The sequence below is a fragment of the Epinephelus lanceolatus genome, chromosome 19, assembly GCF_041903045.1.
Source record: "Epinephelus lanceolatus isolate andai-2023 chromosome 19, ASM4190304v1, whole genome shotgun sequence".
Classification (NCBI taxonomy): domain Eukaryota; kingdom Metazoa; phylum Chordata; class Actinopteri; order Perciformes; family Serranidae; genus Epinephelus; species Epinephelus lanceolatus.
Window position 1 is genome coordinate 10308443 of NC_135752.1, and position 15088 is coordinate 10323530.

At 39.3% G+C, this 15088-nt stretch overlaps 1 protein-coding gene across 21 annotated transcripts in view; it reads left to right on the forward strand.

The window, feature by feature from the left end:
* Nucleotides 1-1386: 1386 nt before the first annotated feature.
* fcho2 (FCH and mu domain containing endocytic adaptor 2) overlaps nucleotides 1387-15088 on the forward strand; it is a 58296-nt gene continuing 44594 nt past the window's right edge. For 16 of the 21 annotated variants that reach the window (XM_033646436.2, XM_033646439.2, XM_033646440.2 and 13 more), the window contains exons 1-2: nucleotides 1402-1571; nucleotides 13700-13791. In XM_033646436.2, coding sequence (XP_033502327.1) covers nucleotides 1539-1571; nucleotides 13700-13791 — 125 coding nt within the window. In that variant the 5' untranslated portion in view covers nucleotides 1402-1538. Of the gene's footprint in view, nucleotides 1572-13699; nucleotides 13792-15088 lie in introns of all 21 variants that reach the window. The other 5 variants (XM_033646445.2, XM_033646446.2, XM_078162203.1 and 2 more) reach the window with 2 other exon arrangements.

Below are 15088 nucleotides of genomic sequence, written 5' to 3' on the forward strand. Positions count from 1 at the left end.
GTGTATAGATGCAATATACTAATTGAATAGAGGCTGTGCATATATACTACAGCATCACAAATGCAGCCCAGCATGCTGAAGTGGTTCTAGTTTCTAGCTGTTTGGCTGCTTATCTGTGGATCTATGCTGACTTAGTGTACCACATCCCTGTCAGTAAAAAATAACACTTAAATAAGCATGAGGGACAAAAGTTGTAAACAGACTAATTAATGATGGAATCACCTGCATACCAATCTGGAAAGTTTTTTCTTCCTTTACCTCCTTTTCCTCTACAATGTAAATTGCAGAATCTGTCTTGAGAGTTTACCCGCATACAAGAACACATTTTTTTTTGTTTTTTGTTTTTTACACGATGAGGGCGGAAATTTTTCCCAAGTTGTGTTCACAACTGGGTTTGAATATTATGTGATTTCATTTTTTTGCACAAACAAGACATGAATAATTGAAGTCCACCAGCTTTAAACACCACTGATTTCATTGCATTGAAATGTTTTACTTTGAAAACCATGCATCTAAATGTATTTGTGCTGAGTTCACCTATTTGACATTGTTTAATATACTTTTTGATGTTCATAAAATTTTAGAATTAAACAAAAATGTGATTGCTCCAGTTGGATTTCAGCAAATTTAGCTCTAAAAATGTAAGCTGAAAAAACTGAAATAGCCACAGCTGGGCAAACCCATCATGTATGGGCTACCTAGAACAGGATAGGCTATCAAGTTGACCTCTTGTCTATCAGAGCATGGTCTGTCAGTCATGTGATCTAAGAAAGCTGCTAGAAAATTAAAACCCAAAGACAGTATGTGCTGATAATTTGTATCTGATAATAATGATATTGATGGATGTTGCTATTTTAAAATTTCAGCTCTAATTTTTTTAATCTGAATTTGTGAACACAAAAAAATCAGATTCTGCTTTTGAAATTGCAAATCAAGAAATACCATATTTAAATTTCAAAGAGGCGTATTCACATCTAATAAATTGAGATACATGGTTTTATATAGCAATGCTGTGAATTTAGTGGCTGTTGACATTAAAATACCCTTGACTCTTATCTGCTTTCACGCAATTAGCATTGTGGATAATGTGTAGCCTAAATTTCTGTGACCTGGTGTTTATTTATTTATATCTTAATCAATTTAAACTGTATTTGTTTTCTTAATTCGCCCCTTATCCTCCTCAATGTACCGCTTCAACATGTTCAGTCCACAAGAGTACAGGAGTTTACGCAGAGCACGTGAAGGCAGCATTTTGCCTAGCGACGGCCCGTCATCTGCACTGTTGTTATTATCCGCCATTGGTAGCGCTGTTTCGTCCATTACAAATCTACATTTCCAAGGGAAGAAACCAAAGGGGAGAGACGCAGTAGAGCCGAGTGGAGGTGGAGTCTGTAGGTGGGGAGGGAGAAGAAAGGGGAGAGGAGGAAAACGGGGAAAGGCAGATACAACAGAAACGGGGGTAGGACGGTGGATGATTTACGCTTTAAAAGTTCCCTTACAACAAATATAAGAGTTGCGGCGAAGAGGAATAAAACAAGATGATAACGCCCTACTTCCTAGAGAATTTCTGGGTAGGTGGTGCTTTTTTAATTCACGGTGTTTACACCGGTGCTATTCCTTATTATTCTCTCGCTGTGTTCCCTCCCTATCATGTTCATGTCAGCCTGGAATTAAGTATTATTCACGTTGTAGTGGTAGTCGTCTGGTCACAGGCTTGAACCGGCGGTGTCCGGTGCCGCCAGACTTACTGGTCAGCAGCCACCCGGCCATCGTTAATTTTCCTCGGCGATTATTATTTTGCCACCCCGGGGTTTGGGCCTCTGTAAACCCATCTAACTTGAAACCTCGGAGAGTCCACCCTTGCTCCCGCTAATTGGCTCTCTCAGGCTCGTTTGGAATGTTTATGGTCAGTTCCATGAATACCATTGGACGCTTCCGCTGTCAGTCAGAGACCTCGGCCGTACGCGTCATATTCTTCCGTAACAAAGTTTCAGTGAGAGGCCAGATGTTTAGTAAGTTGGAGAACAGCTTTAAAAACAAGAAATTAGCCTCTTATTACATTGGACATTTAGCTAATATTTAAATAGAGCCAGTGCTGCAGTGCGTACAGTACTATTACACTGTGTACAGTGTTGTCTGTTCACTTCCGAAAGGTCATTACTCTCTCGATTTGACGTGGCTACGGTATGATATAGCAGGTTGAAAAGTAAAAGCCTCTTTCCTTACTGATATTATTTCATCCTCAGTTCAGCCTTTACCAACATGTCTGTCTTTTATAGTATTGTTTTTTTAACACTAAAGCCATAAAGTCAAGTGTTATCAAAAGTGAAAACAACTCAGGCTTCATTAGGGCTACTACTCTCAGCTAAGGCCATGTATTGCACTTTACCACTGCTGCAAGTATGGATCAAATGTTTGACTTTTAGTCTTATATTGAGTTATCTCAACTTAACTAGTAAAAATGTTGTGGTCTTTTTAGGTTGACCACCTTTTCCACTTGAGACCAAGGAGTTTTGGATGACTGAAAAGGAAAAAAAATATGCAAATAAATGTGTAATTGCTTTACTCTGTTATTTATCTATGACCAGGTGTACTTACAACTCTCAGAAATGTGCTTAGATAACATTTCATGTTGCCTTAGTGCTGATATGCTGAAAGGGAAGTTCCTATTTGTTTATTTTGTAGGCTGTTGCAATAGTATGAAGTTGTCAAATAGCCACCATTCATATTGCATCCCTGTCTGCCCTAAGGTGGGAAGCACAGCTAGTTTTTAGCCCTAGTTGACCTTAGTTCCAGGTGGCAAAGGCTGTAAAGTATGTCCCACTTGCAAAGCTGAGTAAACAAACTTTGTAACCAGAAATTACATTAATTGAGGTAATTTAGAAAGTACAGTGCTGTCAACTTCCAAAGCCCTTTTCCATAAAGAGACTTCATCATTAACTAAATGGAAAGGAGAGCTGAGATGCTCTTGATTCTTCAATCTGCCCTTTGTGCCCTGCAGTGGGGCACAAGAGAATCCAGTGATGGCAAAGATCAGCTGTGTGTTTAACATGCAGGACACACACACACTCACACTTGGCATGAGGGGATGCATCCATTTCCCTTTGACCACAAATCATCACCACAAGCAGACACACACACACACACACTAGGCTGTCAGATTAGAAAAGGTGTCTAATCTGTTTCACTTTTGCACAGCATGCCAGAGCGTAGCCTACACCTGTCTCCACTCTGTGCTCTTTCACTCTGGTCTTTGTAAAGGCATTTTTGTTGTTTCTTTTCCTTGTATGTAATCTTGGCATGAATCTCTGAGGTAGACAACATCTCTCCTCAACTGAATAAACAAGTTCTCTAGGAATTAGGAGCCAGACATGGTACATGTCGTCTCTCTGTCAAAGCTGCAGCACTTGATTGGTCACTGGCTGCAACATTTCCGCTCGCTAGATTTGTTTGCAACTCTCAAATGTCCGTTTCCCTTTTTTTGTGTGTGTGAAATGTGCAAGAGTAAGCTTGTTCGCTGTGGCCTGTTGGTGAAAGTTTGAATGTGTGACTAGTGGCACGTCTTGAAATGTCTCAGGCAGTGGATTAGTATGTCACGTTCACAAAGGCAGCAGGTAGCTGGCCTAATGCTCTAGTTTACAGCTCTACATCCCTGATGATCTTATGTTTATTGTGGCGTCTGTAACCTCCAGCATGCCATGGGAAAATAAGATGAGGTGCGATAAGCAAACAGTGTTGACAGAGCCAACAGCCCCAGGATGGCTTTCTTCTCTCCAGTGTCTGTATTGTGTGTGTGTGTGTGTATCCGTGGTCTGAGAGGTTCTCACACTGTGTGCAAGTTTCACAGTCAGACTCCCGCAAGTTATGATCCAGCATGTGAAGTGTCGCAATATTACAGCGAAGACTGAAGTAAGAAGAACAGATGGACAAATGGTGACACATTTTCTCTCAGCAGACACAAGCTACCATATTGCTTTCAATGTTTGTCTTTAGAGGAAGGTCTTGCTGAGTTTTTTTTTTGCAGTGGGATTGAGTTGTGAGGTTACAGCAAAGATGTCCCCACAGGGGGAAAGGGTTTTGGTCAACATTGACTTTTGTTTTTGCTTGAAACAGATATCCTGCCTCGTGGTGGCTTGTTGTCTTTTGCTTTGTGTCTCATGAACTCTTACATGCAAGCTGGGTTTAGACGTGCTTAAATGGGTCATCGTCGAAGTGATAATATAACCTGTTTTCAGATTACTCAGTAGCTATACAATTGATGTCACATCCTGAAGTACGCTTTTTTACATGTATGTTTATATCATAAGCTCAGCCTGTGTGTGCTTTCCACATACTACACATGCAGTGTATGTTAGTCTGATGTGACAGCTCAGTGCACCGCTCCCAGACTTCTCTGATCACATGACCCAGGGCAGACACTCTGATGTCATCTTGCTGTCTACCCGCTCTATGGCTCTGGGGTCTGCAGGCTACACCAGGCCATCGTTTACAGTCTGTGTAGAGAGAAGGAGTCTTGATTAGCAGTTCTTAAATCCCTCAGTGAAAGCGTGCACTTCTTTCCAGTGCTTTTACCTGAACAAACAGGAGTAATGTCAGCTGGGACTCTCTTTATCCGACTTGATTGTTTCCTGTTTACTGAATTGCTAGTGGAAATGAAATGACCAAGACTTACTAAAGCACACTTAAAGGCTACCTGTAATACATTATGCACCATTATGTAATGAATGCACATACTATATGCACTACAGCTATGACAAAGTATTTTCTGTTAGTTCTCCTTATAAATGAAGAGAAATTGTGTTGTTTGTAAAGTAGTTCCACTTTGCAGCCTGCATAGGAAGGCTAGCTCTTATTCTTTTAAAGGGACACTTCACATCCCAGATGAAACTTAGCCTGTGGTGCTCAAAGTGCCAAAAAAAGGAAACATTTGAAAAACTCAACAGCAATGTCTCTTTCCTGAAATCATGATCCGGTTACTCAAGATAATCCACAGACCTTGTTGTGAGGAGTATCATGTAGGAACTGTTTTCTCTTTACCAAACTACCCCTGCCAACCATATCACTGCACAAAAGGAAGTTGCATATATTCATGGATGAGAGGCTTGTGCTTGTGACAGCATGAGAGGTGTAATGTTAGCCAGCAAATAGCCAGTGAATTGAATATTTTTAGGTTTTGGACTGTTGGTTATTGGTCTTTTGGTGGATAAAAAAGCCAAATGACAATGTCACCTTGGATTAATTGAATCATTCCGAAAATAAAAGGCCTGATGAATTGACAATGAAAACAGCTTACACATTATTTGCAGCCCTAGATGCAGACTACGGATCGATCAATCAATTACAGATTTCACCATAAACTGTGGTAAATTTCCCAACGATTAGTATTACCATGTCAAATTTTGATCATCATTAAAACTGTGTTTGATCACGGTAAATATTGTTCAGCATTAACCAGAGTTAGCAAACAGTGTCCCAGACGCAGGCAGGCGCAGCATGCAACGTGGGTTTGTTTTGCTGTTTCCTTGTTTACAGAGTGGGCGTGCTGCAGGCAAACCCACTGATGCTACAGGTCCCTTGTCCTCATCTACAGTGACACAGTCACTCAAGAAAGCATTTCAATGACAGGCTATTTTTAATGTTGATGCACGTTCTTTATGATTGCATATGTGAAAATGAGGCATTGGCTATGTTATTTTAATGTTTATGCAAACAAAAAGCCTAGTGCTGCTAATTCTGGTTGTGGTTGTGAGTCACTACTTTTTCAGCACATTTTAGTAATACCGCAATAACCTATAACCATGATAATTTTGGTGATTATAATCATGATTTGAACTTTTCATATTTAATATTTTCATACAAAATTTTCATTTTCATGTCATCTCTAAGTGCAGACTTACATTGTAAACAAAACAACATATCAGCAGCACACTGTAATTAGTGAAAGTTCTGAGAGACTCTCAAGCTCAGATCACATTTTATTGTTAGAAGAAGGCAGTATAATGTTGAAAGATAAGCAGGGCTCTCTCCATGTCACGGGTTGCATTACTGCCTGTCAGGCTATAAACACTTGATTCCCTGCACACAGGATGTTGAAACTGGTATTATACTCCAACAGATAGAGACTGAATTCCTGTCCTCCTCTGTCCAGCAGATGTTACATGATAAACTGCAGCACTGTTGGGTTTGTTTATCTGTCCTTTAAGGTGTTTTTTTTAGATTAAAGATTTCAGCCATGTAACTTTCTTTTTGTGTTTGTTTTACTCTGTAATTACAGTGATGTTATTGATGTGTGTGAAAACACAATACAGTGTAAATGAAGTCTGTGGTGTGTTTCCTGGCCATGGCTTTGTGGTACACAGACCTAAACTGAACCACTTAATTGCACCACTTCCTTCATCTCATATTTTGGTCAGTAAAATAAAATAAGTATTGCCCAACTGAGAAAGTTGGGCAATATCGGACATGTAGCTATATCTTGATATGAGACTATAGAGTGTACTCTTTCTTTGAAAGACCAAACATTAACGTGACAAATAGGGCTGGATCTTAGGGGTTTTTTTTCATTGTCAATTAATCACTTTGTCCTTAAAATGTCAGAAAAGGCCTATACAATTTCCTATAGCCCAAGGTGACGCCTTTGAATAGCCTGTTTTGTGCGACCAGCAGTCTTAAAGGGCCACTGTGTAGTATTTGGCATTGTTTATTGTCAATCTGAATCTGAATCTGAATATTCTACCCATTAATATGTTTATACAAGTGTATAATTGCTATAAAATAAAATTCGTTTGGTTTTTGTAGCCTTATAATTATGCTTTTATATATATATAGCAAGGGCCTTGCTTTAGAGAGGTCGCCATCTTGCGCCGCCATGTATGTACGGCAGACCAAGCGGACAATCCAGCCAGCCAGAGAACGCGTTTCGCGTGTATAAATGAACCAATGAAGACAGCGGAAGGAAGGAAGAAGGAGGAGGAAACAGCAGTGTGTTAGTAGTTCGTCGATAGAGAGTAGTGAAAAGTTTTTTTAGTTATAAAGTTTGTGAATGGACCACACTTACCACGCAACAGGAGAGAATGAACCCGAACCGTCATCTGCGAGGAAAAGAAGACACAACTTCACTCCTTGTGATGCACTCTCTGCAGCGCTTTTCCTCCTGATGATATATCTCCCCAACGATGGTAGCAGTAGCACCGAATCCCATTCTGTGCATTCAGCCTATCTTCTCGCCCGCTCAGCATCAGACACATGGAGTTCCTCATCTGTATGCTCCGGCTCAAACAGGTATGGCTCTGGGTCTGTGTCCGCTACAAGAAACTCTTCAAAATCGCGTTCAAAGTCGTCCGTTGCAGCTACTATAGTCCGAAGATATTGCTAGGTTAAATAAACAGCTGAGCTCTGTTTACCGGCTACGCTGTCAGTCAGTGTGCGGGCTGGAGATTGAGCAGAGAGGGGAGGGGGGGGTCCCCACTTGGTATTGTAAACGAGTATGTGTGTAAAGTTATGAAGTGTGTGTGTTACGCTAGAAGAGTCAGAGTTTGGGACGGAGTCTTTTACCCCCTGGAGTGTTACCGGAGTTTTTGGAGTGCTCAAATAAACGGGCCTTTTCCCCGAACGCTCCTCTGGTCTCCTGCTCGTGAGGGATTCATTACAATATCATAACATGGCTTAGATTTCTAAATAAACATTCACCTTGTCGCTAGATAGACCTACTCCTGAAAAACTCGGCGCAAGGCTTTTTGTCCCTACGAGGCCACCATCATTTACCCGACGGGAGGGGTGAGCGGGTGAGCCCTGCAATCTAGAATTTGACCACTGATGTCACTGTTTTCAACCCATTTTATACACTGGGCCTTTAAACCCAATGATATGCAGGTTTACTATAACGAGACAAAGATGTAAAAAAAATCCTCACAGTGGAATCTCTACAACAAGGGAATGTTTGGTAGTTTTGTTTGAAAAAAATATATTAAATGAAACAGTTATTAAATTCGTTGCTGATTATGTTTTTATCAGATAACTAATCAATTAATCAACCAACCACTGCAGCTAAAATCACAAATGTCAAGTAGTTGTGGTCTCAGGATGATATGCAGTGATTCAGTGTTCTGAACTTGAGTTTTGTCTGATTTTATCGGACACCATACAGCCTAGTCAAAATAACTAAGTTGTTACCTTTAATAAAAATAACCTTGCCATATTTTAGCTGAAACTGTCGCTACATCTTCACAGTATCACAAAGCTATGTCTGAAATTGCTCCGTACACCACCGTACAATATACGTACAATCGTTCAAAATACTTTTGTGTTCATAAACAGTAGTATGTATTTTTTCAAACACACTGACCTGTAATTATCACATCACTTCCTCAGAGCCTGCTTGCCAGTTTCGAGACACGTAACCATGGTAACTTCGACCAGTAAGTTAAAAATAGTTTTAAAATTATATCACACTGAGCCAAGTGACATCTTACACTTTTTACACATACACTTCAATTGTAGTGTATTGACATTACAGAGAGCTAGCTTGGTCGCTATCCGGTATGAACGTTGTCCTCTAATGCATTGCATTGTGGGATATGTATGCGGCATAGTCTCCAGTGTTAACATACTGTAGGTTAATATTTAACTGGAAATAGTATGCAATTCACGTACTGTTGGTTTCATACTAATGTTTCGGACATACTAAATAGCATGTTAGTGCTGAATGTCAGACACAGCCATAGTCTGTGAAAAAAGTCATGTTCTGTCTCCTCACAGTACTTCTAATGGCATTTGCTAGGATCTACTGTAAGTCACGGAAAACAACCAATCAGAGCTGAGGACTGGCTAGCACAGCTGTCAATTATGTCCATCATGAGAAAGTTTGCTCTGCGCGGTTGTTTTGGCTTGACTGTTTGGTACTTGGCAACCTGGTCAAAAACTTTCTCATTTCACAGCTAAACAGTACACTAAAATATATTTCTGAAAAGAGTTGAGGCGATAACTACACAAGGCTGTTACAGAATCTTGATTTATATTTGATCAGTGTTGCCTTGTTTGACAGTCTGACCGCAGCTCACGAGCAGTGATCAACATGATTGACAGCTGAGTTGGAGACTCCTCAGCTCTGGTTGTTTTTGTTCATGTGCATTTAATTCTTGCAAATACCATTAGAAGCACTTTGAGGAGGAGATGGAACATGATTGTTTTTTTCACATATCTGTCTCGTGTTCTTATGAATGGATATAGTGACCGTTTCAGCAAGTTTTAAAAAGAATTTAAAGTTACCAACTGCAGCTTTAATATTACCCATGTAAGTCAACATTATTAGAAATTAAAGGGTTAAATTAACTTAAGCAAAGAGGTGGCAGAATCAAGAGTCAGAGCTATTTTACTAATGCTAAACTGTTTGCTCATTAATTGTAATTTCACCTAAGAGTTACATTAACCCTCAGCCAGTGTTCAAGGAGTCCTGATGTAGTACCTTTTATGTGGGGAAAGAACAGAGTTGTTTCAGTCTAAACACCAATATATAACCCGAAGTTATAGTGTGTTGCGGTATATTAAATTCTACATTTAATACTAAGTGAGGTCGCTGCTTTTTTCCATCACTGCTCACCTTCTCTGTGCTTGTGAGTGATAGCACCCTTGCCAGAAAAAGCATTAGTGTGCGTTCAACCATGACGTAAGCTGTCTCGTTGCTGGGCTATTACCTACATTACATTTTTTTTATGTCAGCCTAAAACATACAAAGACGTCGAGTCCCCTCCCTGTAGTCTGTGCAGTGCAGACATAGCGTAGTGTAGCACAGCCAAGGTTCACATTGGGATCTGTTTCTGTCATTGATTATATTGGCATGGACTGAATATTGGACAGCTGACACTATTCACTCTCAGTCTGTTGGACGCTGTCTCCGCTGCAGACTGCTATTGCTCAAACAAACCTTGATTGACATGTGTGCTAACCTCTCAGCATGTTACCCTCCCTTTGGGGTGGGGCAGGGAGTTAAAAACCTCTCCATCTAAATCCAAGCATAATGGGTACTTCTGAATTTCACAATGTGTGGTTGGAATATTAAACACCCAGAACGAAGGCTTTCATCAATGAGTGTCCAGAGGAGGACGTTGAGAAACTGTGCAGCATTCCAGTATCACTTCTTGCTGCCGTTGCTGCTCATGTAGATGTAGTGTAGTATAATCCTCAACTAGCCGGTGGACTGATTTGACATTTAAACTGATAAATCTCACGATATTTCAGGTTTGCTCAAGGTGAAGTCTTTATATTCTTGGCCACTGCTGTGTGGAATCCTTATCATGTCGAGCCCAGTATTCAATCAATCAATTCAATCAATTTTATTTATAAAGGACCCTCGCAGGGGATAAGGAAAAACTCCCCAAAAAAAAAACCTTTAACAGGGAAAAGAACAGTAGAAAGCTCAGGAAGAGCAACTGAGGAGGGATCCCTATTCCAGGACGGACAGACGTGCAATAGATGTTGTACAGAACAGATCAGCATAATAAATTAACAGTAATCCGTATGTCACACAGAGAGAGAGAGAGAGAGAGAGAGAGAGAGATGCAGGTAATGACAGTAGCTTACAACAACATTATTGAAAGTAATAATATTATAGTTATAGTTCTGGCTACTGTGATACAATATGTTGAAAGTATGTATTAATATCTGGCAGTATACATGTGTGACAATAGTCATATGTATTGTATATTGTATTGTAACCTGCTGAAAAGTCCAAAACGCCCAGACCACTTTCCTGTGTTTGTTTTTATTTTTCTTTTGTATTCACTGATATCACATTCCACATGAGCCTAGCTGTTGCACAGAATGGACTATCTTCCTGTTCTGCTCTGTTTGGGGCTGTGTTGCTCACTTTCGTCACTTCCCTGTTTTGTAAGCAGATTGGCCAATTGACAATGTGTTTCACTTTGAGTTTCTTACGCTTCTGCATGTAGTTATGTAAGGTCAGTTGTTATGTTCTCCTTCCTGTCTTGGCATCTAATGGGTGCAGTAGTTGGCATGTCACGCTGCTTGCTACAGGCGAGATAACTTCTGAACTTGTACTTTTGTTATAGTTGTTTTGTTACAACAGGAAGCACACCTCAGTGGTCTGATCACTGGGTTAGAATGTAGGCCAGTGAGCTGTGGCCTAGAAAGGGATGCTTTCCTTTTTAATGTCTATTTGCTCTGTAAATATTGGAGCTCCCTCTGAGCTTCATTTTTCTGACACAAACTTCCTGACCTTTCATCTCTGTCAGTGTGGAAAAACAGGGGTTTGTTAAAGCTGCACTGATGCTGGAACCTTCCAAACTGCTGACAGTGGATTGCTCCAGGAACCAGGAAGTATCTGTGACAGTCTCAGATTGCGGTGAAACGAAGTTGGCCTGTAGATTTGGACAAGAATGAGGATGAACTGCTGTGAACAGCAGTATTGTCCTCTTGACTTCAGCCCACATTTTAGGAAAACTATGAGTTTCCCTCTTTGTCTTTATTTGTTTAGAGCTTATCATTTTTTTCCACTGTTTACTATGTGTCGCAATTAAGCTATATTAATCACAACCATCAAGTCAGTGTCTTTTCTTGTAATCTGTTGGACAGTGGCCCAGTCAGTTTGCCATCTATCTGCTATCGGATAATCTGAGTTTTAGAAAAAGGGCACTTCTCACAGCTTTAACGCATTATTTGCATGTTTCCTCCTTCTCTGAAGAAACAGCCTAACGGAGGGCAATGAAGAAGTGATTCTTCAGAAGTGACGTTTGATTTGAAGGTGTGTCATGTATAAGTCTGTCACGATAATTACATAGTGGACTTATCTAGGTCAGCAAAAATGATTAAGCTTATGTCCACTTATCACATGATATTGCCCTTGTGTTTACATTCATGTTTGTTTACGAAAGAATGCAACCAACATTTTAGGCTTTTTATTCTAACATAATTTATGAATTTAACGTCATAAGACTTGGACGCAGCGCCTAATTGCTTTTTTCACTGCATCTAAGTTGAATGAACAGGATAGAAAGACTAAGACACGTTTTGCTGTACTTTCTTGTTGCACAGCTTCTGTTCTCATGTCTGCTCTTTGTGTCAGAGTTTCACCATGGGTGGGGCTCTGCTCCTCCCCTCACACAAACACACACACACACACACACACACACACACGTGCATTTATTTGTTTTATTTGTTAAATACATTTTAATGTTTTGGGGTTTTTTTTACATTCTAATGTATGAATGTTCTTAACAAAATTAAATGTCCATTCTTCTTTGAAAGGTTGTACTTACATTATAATGCTAGTATGTTATTGTAATATCAGTGGCATAAAATGGTCTTAAAATGACTATATCATTCATCACAGTTATTTTTGGGACAACATATCTTCCACCAAAATTAGTCGTCATGACAGGCCTGGTAGATAGTAATGTGTCATACAAGCAAAACTGTTTTCAAAACCAATATATCTCTTATCTTGAATACAAACTTAGAAGTCTATCTAATAGTAAGTTTCATGATTTTTTTTTGGTAAATATGTTTTATTGTTTTTTTACAATTATTATCCCACAGAGATGAAAAATACAGAACAAATGCATATCACTTCAATTTACATATCCATCCCCAAAATGTAGAAGTGCATTGTTCAGCAGATATATTGACACAGTGAGTTCACCATTCCCAGTTTCATGAATTTTGATTATGCAATGTCTGATTGATGGGTTGGTCTGCTGATTGATTATGCTGTCTGTTATTATACAGGTTATAGCCCAACTGATATTTGAGGCCAATGCATAGCTTGATATCTGGGAGGACAATACATAAGCTGATCATTTAAAAAAAAATGAAAAGATATATAACAAACAGTCTTGATATGCATCCCTTAGATTTAATTTCTCTCCTAATTGTGACTAAGAAACATACCTAATGGGGCATTTTAAAGCTGAAAATATCCACTTGTCAGTGCTTTCTGGTGGAGAATGTATATATTGCTGACACTGTTTCCAAATTACCTCAAAATTTGTATCATAGATACTATCTGCAATAAGATATTATTGACATGTCAGCCCAGCTGATTTATTGGTCTGGCTCTAATACAGGAAGTATTGTACTAATAGAGTAAGAGAGTTCCTCTTGGCATTTTTTATTGTGGCATTGTCCTTTGAATTCATTGAGACTGAATTGTTTGCTGTAACTTGCAATTCAGTTATATTGATTGTTTTGTGTATTTTTCCATTAATAGTGGTAATAGCACAGTGTCACTATATCTGTAGTAGAAGGGTATGGTTATTTGTGATTATAATACATTTTGTTAAATGAAAACCAAACATTTTTCTCTCATATGAATTATTCAGAGCTACCTGCATTTTTAAAGGCATCAGTGCAAGTTGACACCAGTTACCCAGTGGCATGGTTACAGCCACACAGACAGACAAACGGTTGTCTCGCTGTCTCTTCCATTTTACGCTCGAGCCTCGTTTTGAACATTTTTAGCGTCTATTACTCTGAAAGATGGCAAAGATGAGTATGGTTGACCAGAGGCTGCTGCAAATGCAGCTGGATGCCATGCAGACAATGAGAATGCTGCTTGTGGAAAAAGCCTTGTTGGTAATGTTTGATCGATGCCCGAGGAATTGTTGTTATCGTATTGTTTGTCAGACTTGGTGCTTGTTCCGGTGACTGATCTGTCTGCATTCCTTTTTTTGTCTCTGAAATGCAGGGTGAAAAAAATAATGGCTTTGATGTGCTCTACCATAACATGAAGCATGGCCAAATTTCCTCCAAGGAGCTGACAGACTTCATCAGAGAAAGGTAAGACACCATAGTCTGATACACATCAGTTAGTTATATTCTGAGGAGGGAGCCATTTATACATCGTTAACATTTTAGAGGGTAACTTTGGTATTTTTAAAGTGATAAATAGAGAATTTTTGAAAATGGTCCAGTATTGAGTGAGACCACTGCAGCTGCCAGCAGTGAAACAGGCTGCAATGTAAAGTTTATTGGCAATAGGCAATTGGCAATTGACCTCTTAGTGCTTGTTTTTGCCACTGACATGCTCAGATTGTTAGTAAGCGTTTGACAGCAGATCTCGAAAGAGATAGACTTTTTTGTTAAAAAATAAGATCCTTTTTGTTTAACCAGAAACACCCCAGATGTCGCAATCGCCAAAACCACCAAACTTCATTTAAATAAACAGCAATTTTACTATTGTAAAGAACTCGTCATTTAAAGTCAGAACAAACAAAGTATAACTCACAAAAACTATCTTGGTTCAGCTTATCACTGTTCCACCAATCACAAACTCTGGTTTGGTTGAAATAAACCAGCTGAAATATGCCAGCTGTATAGCTGTATGCTAAAATTACTGTTAATGTGTGTAGGGTCTGGTGGATTTGGCAGTGGCGATTTCAGGGCTGTTTCTGGTTGAATAAAAAGGATCTTACTCTTTAACTTAAATGTCTCGCTTTGTAGGGATCCTTTCCATAATGTTATCAGACACTTAAAATAAACAAGCCCTTGTAATGAACGGAAAATGACAGTGCACAAATGCCCTAAGTGGTTACAATGCAGCCTGTTTTGTAAGGATAGACCAATACATCGGCCGGCCGATATATCGGGCCGATATTTGAGTTTTTTACTTGTATCGGCATCGGCCGATACACGCGTGGGTTCGCGAATTTATTTTTCCCTGGCACTTTTTTTCATTTGAAAGTATGTGGTTAAGTTGAACAAAGCTGTTGAATCCTACTGTGTACAGTAGTTGTTGTTTTATTTATGCTTCAGCTTAAATATTTGTTTATTTTATAAAGACATTACTGGAAGATTTAAGAGCACTGAACTCTTTTTTTTTATTTGAATGTATAATAATAATAATAATATTCTACTTGTTCTACCTCAACTTTCCATCTTGTTTTAGTATTTTTTACTGTTCAATAAATGTTTCTTATTTTAAACTTGAGACCTGTAATATTTGTTATCATTGTGTCATTTTTTTTAATGTAAATTGAGGGAGCAAAAGCAGTATCGGCCCCAAATATCGGCTCAAGAAAATCGGCAGTCCATAGTCGGTCATTGGCTAAGGGTGATGGAAAAAAATCGGTATCGG